Genomic DNA, 15,147 nt, shown 5'->3' on the forward strand with positions numbered 1-15,147 from the left:
CATGCAATAGATGTAACCATCCCCAGCCAATCACGTACATACAGTATGTTTTGGACCTGTCCTAGGCTGAACAAAATCTGGTCTGACATATTCGAAACCCTCAGCCAAATTCTCACTACCCCTGTCCCCCCTGATCCACTGACTGCTCATTATATAAATTCCCAGCCTAGATGCACATCAGCCAAAACCTCTTGGTTTAGTTACCCATTAAAAGTACATTTTAAAAACAGAACAGATGTTTTATTGGTGTTCAATACCAAAGGGAAGACACAAGATCTTTTCACTAAGCTGCTTCTATTAGACCATTGGGACAAGAAGCTCTTTACATACCCGTGCCTTGATTTCAAATGCAATACTGTACATTTACTACCCTATTTTTTTAATCATCTTTGCTGAGATTCACTGGGTGATATTTGACAATCTCTCCCCGCTTCTATGGTCTTGGTGAATCCAATAAAGGATAGGGCATGAGTGGGGTGGTGGGTAGAGAGAGAGTAATCAAGCATGTGGATGTCACTTTTCTGTACACTTGAGACCAAAGAAGAAATCCTGCACTTAATTGTTGAGGGGGATCTGAACCTTTAGAGAGCGCCTGCATTGAAAGGCAGCTTTAATTAGACATGGTTCTAAACCAATATCTCTGAGGGGGTCAGACGCACTGCCACGGGAATCAAGCACTCGCGCACGCACGGCTGCGTACTGTAGGCAAACTGCTGTGTACAATAATACTCGTGTCAACTTAGCAGCAGCCCTGATGAATCAAACAAGACATTGCTGATGTATGTCTGCAATCTCGTGTAATTTTTTTTATTGATTTTTAGGGAGGAAGTGGCTCTAACAAGCTTCTTCCATGTGATAATCTCCTTTCAGCGACTAAAGTAGTGATTAAGAGAATGGTCCCTGCTGCTTTCAGCAGTAATTGTACAGTAATCAATCATCAATCTCTAGAAGCTGGAGGTTCTGTTCCTGCTTACATGCTGTTTTTGAACACTGTAAAAACATATATTTTGCAGTTGTATCAGTTAGGAGCACAAAAAACCCCCCTGCTTTTATATTTCTAAAGCGAACTGTAGATTATATAACATGGAATTGTCAATCTTTGTCGTAAATATCATTCTGACGATCAAGAATCAGTTGGTGGGGAAAATATTGCAGCTATTCAACACTGATGAGAGACTGTAATGGCATTTGATTACCACAAGATGTTGATAATTTCCAAGGATCTCTGTTTTGACCCAATTGCTTGAGTCCCAAGGAATCTGGGCTGTTTACATCAAATGCCAAGCATTGAAAAAAAAAAAAAAAAGGCCCATCAAAGCCTTAGCATCCAGCAAAGAGGCTTCGGAGCAGGTTAAAACCCAATCTATGCTGTGAGGAAATAATAACACGTGTCTCTTATGAGAAGAGTATTGTTTGTTTTCAGAATTCGAAGATCGATACAGCAGCGACTAAATAAGATTACAGAGACATTTCAAAGAGCGAGTTACAAATTTGTTGAGGGCAAAGCGGAACGGATAATTCCAAGATAATATCAGAAGTGAGGCCGTTTTCCCTGCTCACACTTTGATTATTGAGATTACAAACGGAAGGTGAACATTTAGAGAAGATTGTTCTCGGTGATTGACTGATAGTTCTTGAGAATGACCTCGAGTGCTATCTTGGTTGATTTAAACAGGGGGACAAATGCTCCCAGTGTCTGATTAGATTAATAAATCAATTCCATCCCCACCCACCCACCCATCAACTTCGGCCAAGGCTATTTTTACAAAATGGGTTACCAAGGATCATCAAAAGGGTTCCTGGTCTCTAGATAACACAAGTATGAGCTTCATCTAAACACAGTAAACTATAACTACAGGCAGCTATAAAACTGCCCTTTACAGAAGGTCCTAGATCTCCTGTCATTATTCAGGGTTTACTTTGCGTATATTCCAATTAATTTAGGGCACGATGTTACACATCAGTCGTCTGCTGGAGTGTGAGAGGAAGGAGTCTGGACCTTCACCTCTTTCTTGTATCAACCTGTCACTGGCAAAGAAAACGAGTGTTTCTGTGCGTTTGAATGAGGATTCAAATGAGCTTTTCTAGGCTCGCCTTTGAAGTTTAAGGTAATGTACATAGCTCTTCCTAACAGCACATGGCATGTATTTAAAGTCGAATTCAATTTGAACTGTACATGGATATAATCCTCCTCTGTAAGCAGGCTGTTACATCCATGTTGCGGTTACATCACTCCAAGACCTTGAAAACATCCGACTTATTCTTACAATAAGAAAATGGAAATTCTACATGAACAGCCTATTTCTTGCCTTAGCTGTATATGCATTGAACGTTAATGGTAAATTGAACTACACGCACGTTCTGCATCAATAAGAATTATTTCCTTCATAACAAAAAAATAGTCCATGAGCCTGGCCTAAACGATCATTGGTTTCTTACTAATCCACTGAATTTAAACTTATAAAGATAAGGCAGTTATTCAGAGAAAAGAGGAAGAAGTACGGTTCTCTATAAGTACAAACTGACAGTTGTGTGAAACTTTTGTATCATTTCATGGAAATAAGCAATTAAAACTTTCTGGCTCATGGTACTTGCTGACTGTTGGGCACTCCAATACAGTTGTGTCTCTCCCATACACAAATATAAGAATAGCCTTCTCCTCCTAATGAGAGCCAGGATACATGGACTAAGTGACCCTCATCCCGCTGTATTCATTAAAAAAAGCACAAGTTCGACACAAGTTGTTCATTTGGTTGCTGATGGGAACGTTGTTTCCTGTCTGCAACACTCAACAGAACCAAATCGTAAGAGCCTCGCAGACGACGCTTGCAGGCATTCCTAACTTTGCACTGTAAGGCTGTGCACTCATTCATTTGGAAGCAGTTATGTCAGCCCTGTGAGCTGTTTTTAGCAACTACCAGTTATACAGCCATGCTTGCTGGGCCCTGAATGGAAATGTAATATTTTTTTTTTTTAGTCATATTTTTTTTATTAATTATAGAGGTATTTACAGAAAAAAATTATGTTTGGAAAATGTCATAATCCACCACCCTCCCACCCCTTATCCCCACACATTTTAACAGGGAGGCTACAATCAATCAATAAAACCTTAAAAAACCAAATGGTAACACTTTACTTGAAGTTTGATATACTGTACATAAGGCTGACATTATGCTGTCTTTAGCATGAATAAAGTGATTTGCTGTCACTAAGTGTCGTTTGCTAAATTATGACACCTTTCGCTAAATTCTGACACCTTTGGAGCTATGTTGGCATTTTTTGGGTTAGGTGCAGGGATCTAGTGGGGTTAGGAATGGTTAGGGGGTAGGGCAGAGGTAGGCAACTTTCATCACAGCGGGGCCACAAAAATGTGTTTGTTTGATCGGAGAGCCACATTATCAACATTCCGGTCAGCATTTAGAATGAGCACTGTGAGCATTAATATAGGAAAGAAAAAAGAGTTTTTATAGTCATTTTTTGTGATTTGTTGTCATTCTATGTATGTTTGTTGTTGTCTTGCTCATTGTGAGGCATTTTGTGGATTTCTGTTGTCCTTTTGTGTATTTTATCTGTACATTTTTTTTGAGTCCTATTGTGTATTTGTTGTCATTTTGCATTTTTTGGAGTATTTTTTTGTCTTTCTGTTGTCGTTTAGCTTGTTCCTTTGTACTGTGGGTTTGAGTCATTTTTCATGTTTTTCTTGTCTTTTTGTGCACTTCTGTTGTCATTATCTATAATTTAGTATATTTTAGTATATTTTCTGAGTAATTTTATGTATTACTGCAATGCTGTAATTCTTGGCATTTTTTGATGTATTATTGCTTTTGTTTTGTGTATTTTTCTGTCATTTTGTACATTTACTTTGGGGGCCGCATAAAATTAGACGGAGGGACACATGTGGCTGCCAGTTGCGACGTTTGGGTCAGGGTACGAACCACTCTTAATGACAGCTTTCATTACACCTTATTCATGCTAATGACAGGTGTCATGTCATAATAATGACAGCGTAATGTCAGCCTTTATGTATAAAAGTTCAAGTAATCTGCTGCCAAACCAACAAATATATAGATACATAGATAATACTCATACAAAGGCAATTGCATATGCATTAAAAACAGCAACAGCAAAAATACACAAGTAATCCAAAGTTCATGAAATACTTTCCGTCCACCTCATTCTTATGCACGAGGGAAAGAAAATCTCCCTATAGCTCATCAAAAGTTCCCAGATTTTTTCTTTAAGTTGTACAATATTTTCTCTGGTGTAATATAAGACCACATCTCATTAAACCACATATTATAGCATGGAGTTGCAATACTTTTTCATTTCAGAGATATATATCTCCCAGTAACACCAACTTTGGATTTAAGGCAAACACAGAACCAATTACTTTCATAATTGTATTCTTAACATTTTTCCAAAACTAATACTCATGTAATATTTTGTGGTAAACCACTGGGAGCTGCAGTAATAAACACATGGAGTCACAGTAATAACTCAATATTGATCTATGTATATCCAAAACACAAGATCCAGATAGGTTTAAAAACTTAAAAAAAAAAACAAACATTACTTAATATTTCAGGAGATGCTGTTTCATGACCGGAGTGACATACTAGATTTTACTTTAATATTAGAGTGCTATCCTACGCTGTACAAGTGACCTTTACCTACTTTGATGAAAATAAATGCTACTGCTGCAGTGATGTGTAACACATATCCACTAAATGGGGTTTTGTGAAAAGCTGGGGGCTCTGCAGTGATGCTTCGTTCAGGTGGTAATTGTCTATTCAGAAGGGAGAAACACCAGTAAATCCTATTGATGCACAGCAGCAGACAGAAGCGTCACAAAATAAAAAAAGAAGAGGAGGAGACTGAAAACAAAAGACAAATACTGTATGTTTGAAAAGGTAGTGGTACATTGTTTATTTAGCCTGTTGTGTGAGAGAGAGAAAGCCTGTGAGCTTAGGTAACTATGGTGTGGGTGTATTCCTCTGTGGCCATGATCTTGGTAGGATGATGATGAGTATGTAGTCCTGTTTGCAGGTTTTTTTTTTTTTTTTTTCCCCTCTTGAGATCCAATACAGTGTGCTTTGAGTGTCAGCGGCTCTGTTGAACACTCAGGTGTGTGTCGCCTTTACAGAGCAAAGTGGGTGCAGTCACCCATGGGATGGAAGTGGGGTCATCAGCGGCTTTCTGCACGGGTGACCCAGAAGAACAGAGGAGCAGAAACAAACTCCAGGGGCTGCAGATGTGTTTAAAAAAACAACTCTGCAATGGAATGATTATTTTCATCAATAATAGGGGGACAATTGGTCAATATCTTATGTAATTACAGTCATGAAAATATGAAAAGAAATAGTACAATAAAAAATATTGGGTAACACTACTTGAACGTTTATACATAAGGCTGACATTACGCTGTCATTAAGTGTTGTTCATTATCCATAACCCTTTGTTACCCTAAATCCACCCCTAACCCCACTAGATCCCTCCACCTTACTCAAAAAATGCCATCATAGAGTCAAAGATGTGATAATTTAGTGAACGACACTTAATGACATCCTTCATGATGCCTTATTCATTGCTAATGATGGATAATGACAGCGTAATGTCAGCCTTATCAACGTTAAGTAAATTGTTACCAAATATTTTCCAATGTAAAGGAAATTCCGGGAGCTTTTGATGAGATATGGGGTGATTTCCTTGTCCTCGTGCATATGAGGTGGACTACAATTATTTGATTAACTTTGGTTTGTGTATTTTTGTTGTTTTTTATGCATATGCCATTTGTATCATCTATGTATCTATTTATTAATGTGTTTGTTTGTTTTTGGTTTATTGATTGATTGTACCCTTCCTGTTATGATGGGGATAAACGGTGGGAGGCTAGGTGATTATGAAATTTTCAGAACATTGTTTTTCTGTAAATACCTTTATAATTAAAACAAATATGACTGTAAAAATATACTGTATTAAAGAGTAAACTTCTCGTTTTGGTAAATTAACAGAAAACATCTTGGTTGCAATATAAAACATGCACAGGGGAAACAAATGGGTTTCACTTTCAAATACAGATATTTCAGGTTACAAAAGTAGTTTATACTGTTTTGAAAAATGACAACTTGGACAATGTTAAGTATTTACACAAAGGGTTTGATGCTAATGATCCTACAATATTGTATTGTATGGAAATAAAAAGTTTAAAAAATATCAGTCAAATCAGAATGAGCCCTTCCCCTCCTCCTCCTCCTCCTCTGCGTCTATGTAACACCTCCATGCAACAGTGCGCGCACCACTGGAAACGTGGGTGTGCGCCAGAGCTGAGCAGAGGGAACCTGAGAGGAAAGAAGAATCCAAACAGACAAAAGCGCTTTTGTTGGATTTTTTTTATTTTTTATTTGTGGACCAGCAGCAACAGAGAGGAGCAACGACCCTGACAACCAGCATCAATGCGCGCTGCCGAACATGACGACAGTGGGACGGTGATCTTCTCCCTCCAGCTCTTCGTGTTTTACTATCACATGCATGTATGCGGTCTATCTCTTATGTGTGGAGACCACAAAGGAAGGACAGTGAAGCAACTCGTCTCCAACGCAGTGGCAAACGCGCACAGGCAGGTTTCATGGACGCCAACGAACTATTACGCAGAGGTATCAGCATTTAACAGACCACTGGGGTGTGTTTAAACTTTTCCAGGAAACTTAATGTTGGAGCACACTTTAGATTTGTTCAATATTCAACAAAAATGTTAACAAGGGAAGCTTAATCCGCGACGCAGCAACCTGTAAAAGCCGGACTGCGACTGGCACGCTTTGGACACCGTATCCATATATTTATATCATTTATATTTGGCTCACATCTTTGGAGTTTTGAACTGCACGTAAATAATTGATGTTTCATGGCTGTGGAGTGCAGCAGCTCAAGTGTGAGCAGAAAAAGGACCGTGCGCGTCTAACTGGGGCGAAGACATCGCACTTTTATCGCCTTTTATTCCCACAGAGGATACAGTACGTTGCGCACGGACACCAGAACCACTGCAGCAACTACAGGCAACACTTCCCCACACTGAAAGCCCCTGAACCCTTTGGCATTTCTGTCATCGGAGTATGTCTGCACTGCGAAAGAAATTTGGGGACGATTATCAGGTTGTGACCACCTCATCTAGCGGGTCTGGATTCAACCAGCCTCCCCCGGAGAAGAAGAGGAAGAGGCAGCGGTTCGTGGATAAGAACGGCCGATGTAACGTCCAGCATGGGAACCTGGGCGGTGAAACCAGTAGATATCTCTCTGACTTGTTCACAACACTGGTAGATTTGAAATGGCGCTGGAATCTATTTATTTTCATCCTCACCTACACAGTGGCCTGGCTCTTCATGGCCTCCATGTGGTGGCTCATCGCCTACATCAGAGGAGACCTGAACAAAGCCCACAATGACAAGTACACCCCGTGTGTGGCCAATGTCTACAACTTTCCCTCAGCCTTCCTGTTCTTCATAGAGACCGAGGCCACCATTGGATACGGCTACAGATACATTACGGACAAATGCCCCGAGGGCATCATCCTCTTTCTGTTCCAGTCGATCCTCGGATCGATAGTCGATGCTTTTCTGATCGGCTGCATGTTTATCAAAATGTCTCAGCCCAAAAAAAGGGCCGAGACGCTGATGTTCAGTGAACACGCTGCCATATCTATGCGAGACGGAAAACTAACTCTCATGTTCAGAGTTGGCAACCTGCGCAACAGCCATATGGTGTCTGCACAGATCCGCTGCAAACTGCTGAAAGTAAGTCACCACTTTCAGAGTGAAGCATCTACATAAGAGTCCTCATCCTCATCCTCACTGTATATACAGTACCAGGTCCCAAAATAACAGACTCATTCCACAAATGGATAAATAAAGTAGGGCTTCACCCATTTCCCCAATTTGATTCATTTCCAATAATTCAATTCTCGATTTCTTCTCAAACCAATTTTTGATTATTAACGATTCACAATTAATAATTTGATTTTCATTTGACTTTTGAATTACACCTCACAGCACCTTCAGTATTGAAGTGTCATTAAAATATGTAAAGTAGGAGGACTCGCCTGGTTTAAATAAAATTTTAAAAATGTTAACGATAGACCTTTGGAAATTAAAGAACTTATTCATAATTGTCAATAATATTATCGTGATTGTCAAATTGACACCCCTTAAATATTGTCCAACATGATTGATGTTTAAGCCCAAACCCACTTTTAAAAAGTTACAAATACATCTGCAATACACTGTATTGGCTAAATATTTAGTTTCATAACAAGCTTGTATACATACAGTGGATATAAAATTATTACATATTTGCTAAAAACTATACATAAATAAACAATTACCAAAATGTATTTCATCAAGTTCACTTCCAGCCAACACAAGTTTGAAATTTTTAACAGAACAAACAAGTTCCTGAATATTTCCATCTATACATCCATCCTGGACTCCAGTTTACTCCTGACTAGAGGTGGGCGACGTCATCGCCCACCGATATTACCATTGGCCGATTTTAGCCATTAAATGAATATCGGTCAAAATTGGTATTGGCTTTTCCACCAATATTGATAAACGTTTCTCTATTGTTGTTTGAGATGTGTTAAAAATGAATACTTTTATCATAACTAAAGTTAAGACAGAATCCTTATTTGGCACAGATGATGTTTATTTGTGAAAACAACCACATTAAATGTAGGATGGACCTGTTATTTCCATGGAAATACACATTATGTGACGTAAAAGTATAGGTTGGTGGGGAGGGGGTCTATGTATACATCGGTATTGGTTAGTTTTGGAAGTTTAGCGTTGGACGATATCACAAAAACCGTATATTGAACACTCCTATGTACACGTACACGCTTATTGCCAGTTTTAAGAATTCTAGCTAAAAAGTATCTAACCATGCATTTCCCATTTGAACATTTTTGTAAAACGGGGAAAATGTATCATTGGTGGGTTTATACATACAGTGTATGTCAAATCAAGATGTGTGTGACCAATTGCTTGCACTTTAGGAGATTCTCTGTCATAAAGTGTTCAAATAAAAAATATGTATTAATAAAATTGCTATTGTTTTCATAAAATAGAAAAAAGCTTAAATATTTGTAGTTGGAGATATTACAGATGAAACTGGTCTGTTTGGGACCCTTAATGAGTTTGTGACTCCTGATTAAACACGTATATTTGGTCTGTGGGAGGAAATCAGATAAATCAATGCACCCTCAGGGGGAACATGCAAACTCCCCACACACAGTCTTAGGCCACACAGACTGAAAATAGAATCTTCATGCTGAGCAGTGGCAATGTTACACCGTCTCACACTTTGGCATCTCCTTTAATCTGACAAACAACACACGTTAATCTAATCTTAATGGTTTGTTATTGAAGGTTCTGTTAAAACATGATTTAGTGTATAATTCATTATGGCAGCCGTGCTTTTGTTTTTGTTCAGGCACAGCAGGTGAGTACAAGGCAGAGGAAAGGATTGAGAAATTGAAACCAGCTGTTTTATTAAAGTCAACATTTCACCACTGAGCAACGCATCAAATCCATGCTGGGATGGATGCTCCTTCACTATAGATGTCTCTGTAGACTTAATTTAAGAAAATTACAGTAATTTCTCTGACAGACTGATGATTGGATCTGATTGCATGTTAAATGGGAGACGCTCACACAAAGGCTCCTGATAAGTGGGAGATGAACACGTCTCATCCTTTCCCCCTCCTGAACATCTCTCACCCATGTCTCCCTCTGCGTGCTTCTGTAGTCTCGTCAGACGCCCGAAGGCGAGTTTCTTCCGCTGGATCAGTTGGAGTTGGACGTGGGCTTCAGCACTGGGGCAGACCAGCTCTTCCTCGTCTCGCCGCTCACGATCTGCCATGTGATCGACACCAAAAGTCCCTTCTACGACCTCTCCCAGAGGTCCATGCAAACAGAACAATTTGAAATTGTTGTGATACTTGAAGGAATAGTGGAGACCACAGGTGAGTAACAACTTTATTGCATTTTTGATGGCATGTACAGCAGGATTAATGTTGAGTAAAGAATGTTGTAATAGTTTTCGTCAACAATAACAAGACTATGACTAAATAAAAGAGAACAGACTTGAAGGAAAAGTATAAATATAGTGATATTTGTCAACTAATAAACAAAAATTTATTAGATTTTTGTCACATGGGATGAAATCCAATTCCTGATAATAAAGGTGTAAGAAAGAATAGATTTGGCAATATATCGTGATATTTCACTGAGTGACTATCGTATCGATCCAAAAAATGTCCAAATCGATTTTTTTAATCATGTTTTTTAATTGAATTTTTTTTTTAAATAACATATGCATAGCATGTAAACTAAGACCTTGTTAAACTACCTCACTCCTCAATGCATTTTAGCTTGGAAGTTAATTACTCTTCATTTTCACAAAACATACTGGGCACTTTTTTAGATGTATTTGATTACTTTTTAAAATTTTTTACAAGAATTTAAGAACTTAAAAGAACCAGAATCTGTAGAAGCAAAAGTCAAACTTTTTTGAAAAATTTAATTTGACAGTTTGTTTTTGATATTGGTACTTGAATTACAGTTACCATTTACTTGGTAACGCTCGCAAGTTTTTTAAAAAAAAAAAAAAAAAAAGTATAAATTGGATTTTATACCATATTGTACATGTAAAGGTGAAATTTCTAATTATTGATATTGCGATATATTGTGATGCAAATTGTATTGTTTAGTATTGGGATGTATTGTATCGTTAATTGAATCGTATTGTCAGATTCATTGCAATGCACACCTATAGTTGATAAATGGTAATAGAAAAAATGCATAAACGTTTTATGTTTTAGTCTATATTTGTAACAGCTTAAGTCGACTAAAATCTTAATGTAATTTAGTTGACTAAAACTAGACTATAACTGAAATATTACTGATGACTAAAACTAAGTTACATTTTAGTTAAGGCTACGACTAAAACTCAATTAAAATTTGGTGTCAAAATTAACACTGATTAGGTCCAAATAATATCATGTAACCTCCTTTATTACATGTGATTTGTTTTGTGAAAGACACAAACTAACTGGTATTAGCACTGATTAGGATTAATCAATGTAAATATTGATGAAATATGCAATTTTATTTAATTTTTTTAATGTGCTACTTTGGGGTGGTTGGGTTGAGTTTAAAGCAGCATACACTTTAACCGCTGGCTGTTAGTTTTTTGTTTTATACATTCTTCTTTCCTCCAGTGCAACAAATTCCTTCTTTCTGCCTTTGTGCCTGAATAGCACACATCTCTCAGCTGCTATTCTCTCAGGGCACAATAATTTGCTTTTCGAAGTCCTTTTGGAATTAGGGGACTCCATTTCCACAAGATGAGCAATGCCCCGAGTAAAACTCTCCACTGCGGTCATTTTAAACTCAACCGCTTATTCGACACAAGTGATGTAGTGTGTAGAGAATTCCTTTAGTGTTACAGAGGAAAGAAAACACCATTTGGAAATGTGTGAGAAAGATTAGGATTATGGTTGTGGAGGTTGTGGATGATATTTAGCACAGAGTAATGATCCATTTGTTGGTAAGATCTCTTAACGAATCAGTTAATTGTTGATGTCGTCTGTTCTTAGTCATGCGTAGTGTGGAAATAATCAAAAGTTGCCGTGCTCAGCTAATTAGCACAATCATGCCGGCATGGTTTCACCCGAATCATTTCTGCGATTGAACAGTGACACCGAGTTCCCATTGTTGGAGTTGCTGTTATTTTTAGTCGTACAGTGTCATGGAGGCATGTGTCATCATATCATCTTAGGCTTCATTATTTCAGGCTTGTTTTTTCTCACGTTTTAAGCTACAGAAGTGCACAAACATTAAAGAGTCGTTGTCTTTGTGTGAAGTTGGCAGAAAAAAGCCTAACGTAGAAACAATCCATGCTTTAAAAATTGATGTACAGTGAAAGTCTAAATCCTCAGACGCTTTCATTTCTAGCCAATGTAACTCTGTTTCCATGGCAACCTCTCCTTGAGTATTCAGGATCTCAGCTCTGCACCTAAACTTAGTTTTTCCTTTTATTCTTATGCTATAGGAAATCATAGCACACGTTTAGCATTGTATCGTGGCAGCATTTCACACTGAACATGAAAATAAATAGTGTTGGCAGCATTTCCTGACACAGAGAAGGATCTGCTGTGAAATACAGAAGTGTACAAATGTGTTACTGTACTACAGAGAGCCGGACAGCACAGGTGATACAGCAGAGAAGAAATGAAATGAAATATTTATGAGGCTCTGTGTTTATGAGTGAAGAGGCTAACGATTCCCCACATACTTTGTTTCCCTTCTGTGTTATAGTGGAACACACGCTATATTGCGGATTAAAACGTTGCCTAATAGTCCTGTAACTAAAAATCTTCTTTTTAAACCTACAAAGGGAATTTTATTAGATAATTCACCATTTAAATCCTAACCTAAGGCACAACTATTAACACTATGTCGTTTCTAATGACAATGTATAATTATTTCCATGGTTTTACTTTTTTGTTAATTTGCAGATTATAAAAACGACTCCTTCCAGTCAAAATGAGGTACTTCAGGGCTTTTTCCTTTTTTAAAGGTTATTAAGTGTTTATTTCACTGATCTTACCTATACTGAGGTATGCCTCGGAGGTATAATGCTTAGTTTCTCTTCCATCAGCAAGATAACACAGTTCCCAGGAAGACTAATTGGCTTACATCACACTGAAGTTAATGTACTCTCCTCCATGTTGTGTGAGATGTTTGCTGTCTGCAAGAAATTATCTCTAACAACAAAGCCGGAGCAACAAGTTTTGGTTGAGTTAGCAGAGGTAACGGGGGAATGGTTTGACAAATTACTAATCAATACGTACAGCACATAGCCTGTCACTCCTTTGCAAGTTTAACGCTGACAACTATTTATCAAGCTTTTGTGCGTGTGTGTGTCACCCCTTTAAGTTGCTCTGATATTCTTGCACTTACAGTTGCTTAGTTAAGAAGTAAAGCATTTGTTTGATCTGCATTAAAGCATAGGGTAGGATATGTGAAATAAATAAACATTCATTTTAAGTCTTTTAATGCTAGTGGGTGATGAAGCATTAAAAAACCAGAAAGAATGAGCCCACACACATAGCTCCCTTTTGCCTTGAACAGACTATATGATGCCTTTTGTTCGGCCTGAATTTCTCACGTAGTGCTATGGACGTGACGCTAAATGAAGCTAATGCGCGTTCTCGAAAGCTTGTAGAGGTGTCCACTCTGCCGAAAATAAAGAAGAAGAATAATAATAACAAGAAGACGGCTTGGAGATTGAACAAAAACGAGCCAGGTGGACCAAACTGTTTGGTTCCGCGGAGGCATGCGCAGAGGTCTTGTTGTAAACAGGCATGTGAACAGCGAGTAAATAAATAACCGACAGGCATTCAGATATTTTTTGAATATCCGAGCCCGACCTGAACCTGACAATTAAAACCAAATTATTACCTCATACAAATGACATATTTACGTTTGTTTAAAGGTGTGGTATTATGTAAAATCGACTTTTTCAAGATTTATGTCATGTTACTATGTCGTTCCCTCATTAAAAACATGCCTGGAGTGTTGTCTTGGCTCATTCATGTATGTTTGAGTAATCTTTAAAAACTCTGACGGCATCCATTTTAGGTGTAAATACGCCCGAGTCCTCCTAGGAAAGCCCCCACCTCCTAGAAACGCCTCTGACCTTTTGTCACCGCCCACCGCTCCACAGCAGAGCGCCCCTCCCCCACGTCTCGAGCAGGCAGCAGCACAGGGTTTTATTGCAAACATAGTTTCATAATGATGTATGCGACTTCATAGCAACATGTTGCTTCATAACTGTCCATAGCAAAACATCTGGCTCCAAAACATAACTATTTATGTTGCTTTGAACATAAAATAACTTATTAATCAAACGTTTAGCTGTTGCCTTTAATGATAAAAAAGATTGTGCATTTTGTTATATTTATGATTTCATTGCAACATAGTTTCATTATATATTAATGAATTGCAAAATGTAGCTTCAAAATTACATTTATTTATGACAAGAAAGTTGAATATTACCGAGCAGACTCGTTTGTTAGAGCCTCTGAACTCTCAGTTTCGTCTTCAAAGTCATTTTCCGGGTCAGACGGCGGATTTAATTTTTACGTATGCACAAAATTGTTCGTGGTCATTGTTTACAAAGTGATAAAGTGTAGCTCCTTTCCAATAGTCAAATTAAAATGCACCAAAGATCGATAGTAGTTTCAATGCGAGTGGAGGAGATGCAGTAGTGTTGTGATGACGCCACAGACAGCGTTCTGAAGGGCGTGCCGGAAAGGGTAGGAGCTTCTTAAAGAGACAGAGGCCTATTTCAAGGCGTTTGATACAGCCATGATGCAAGAGCAAATTTATTCAAAACATTTTTTTTAATTTACTGCATTTACAGACCAACATGAGGTTGCATCATCATTGTAGTGTGCTATAGAATGGTACTATGTGATTGAAAAAAGCACAATACCCCCCCTTTAAGTGGCGGCCATGATAAGGAGCGTTCAAATTCTCTAAAAGCTAAGGAAAGGAGGTTCAATGCTTCCTTTATAACCTCCTTTATTTGGCCTAGGAAACACAAATGCATCCTTTACCAAATATGACGAGATAATGCTGCCCCACAATTCCTTGCGACAACAACATTTAAAGGGACACGGTCATGCGAGCGTTCACGGAAACTCAGAAAGACTGAAAAGGGACGCATATCATGTAAGTTACCAATGCAAAAAATATGCCTTGAAGTTTGAATAACTTTAAATAATGTAAAACACATATCTTAGGATTTATAAGCCATATTATCAGATGATAACTGACATAAAACAGAACATTCTGTCGTTCAAGAAAAAAAGTCTTGATCCTGCCCTATGCTCCTTTAAATGACTAGTGATAACTGCTGCCCAGAACCTGTGTGTTTCCATCCATCCATCCATCCATCCATCCATCCAGTTCAGAATCAGGACTCAGAGTCTTCCCCCACATGACTCAGGTCCAAAACAGGTCACATCCTGGATAGGTTGCCACTCGTCTACTAAAGTGATTATACATTGAGGCAGAGGAGCAGTAGACT

General features: G+C 38.2%; 1 protein-coding gene across 1 annotated transcript in view; it reads left to right on the forward strand.

Annotated features, from left to right (window-relative positions):
- The first annotated feature begins 7,109 nt into the window (after window positions 1-7,109).
- The window catches only part of kcnj3a (potassium inwardly rectifying channel subfamily J member 3a), a 35,930-nt gene continuing 27,892 nt past the window's right edge, over window positions 7,110-15,147 (forward strand). Inside the window, exons 1-2 of the mRNA XM_028435444.1 lie at window positions 7,110-7,787; window positions 9,796-10,012. Coding sequence (XP_028291245.1) covers window positions 7,110-7,787; window positions 9,796-10,012 — 895 coding nt within the window. The remainder of the gene's footprint in view (window positions 7,788-9,795; window positions 10,013-15,147) is intronic.

The sequence above is a fragment of the Gouania willdenowi genome, chromosome 21 (assembly GCF_900634775.1).
Source record: "Gouania willdenowi chromosome 21, fGouWil2.1, whole genome shotgun sequence".
Taxonomy (NCBI): Eukaryota; Metazoa; Chordata; class Actinopteri; order Blenniiformes; family Gobiesocidae; genus Gouania; species Gouania willdenowi.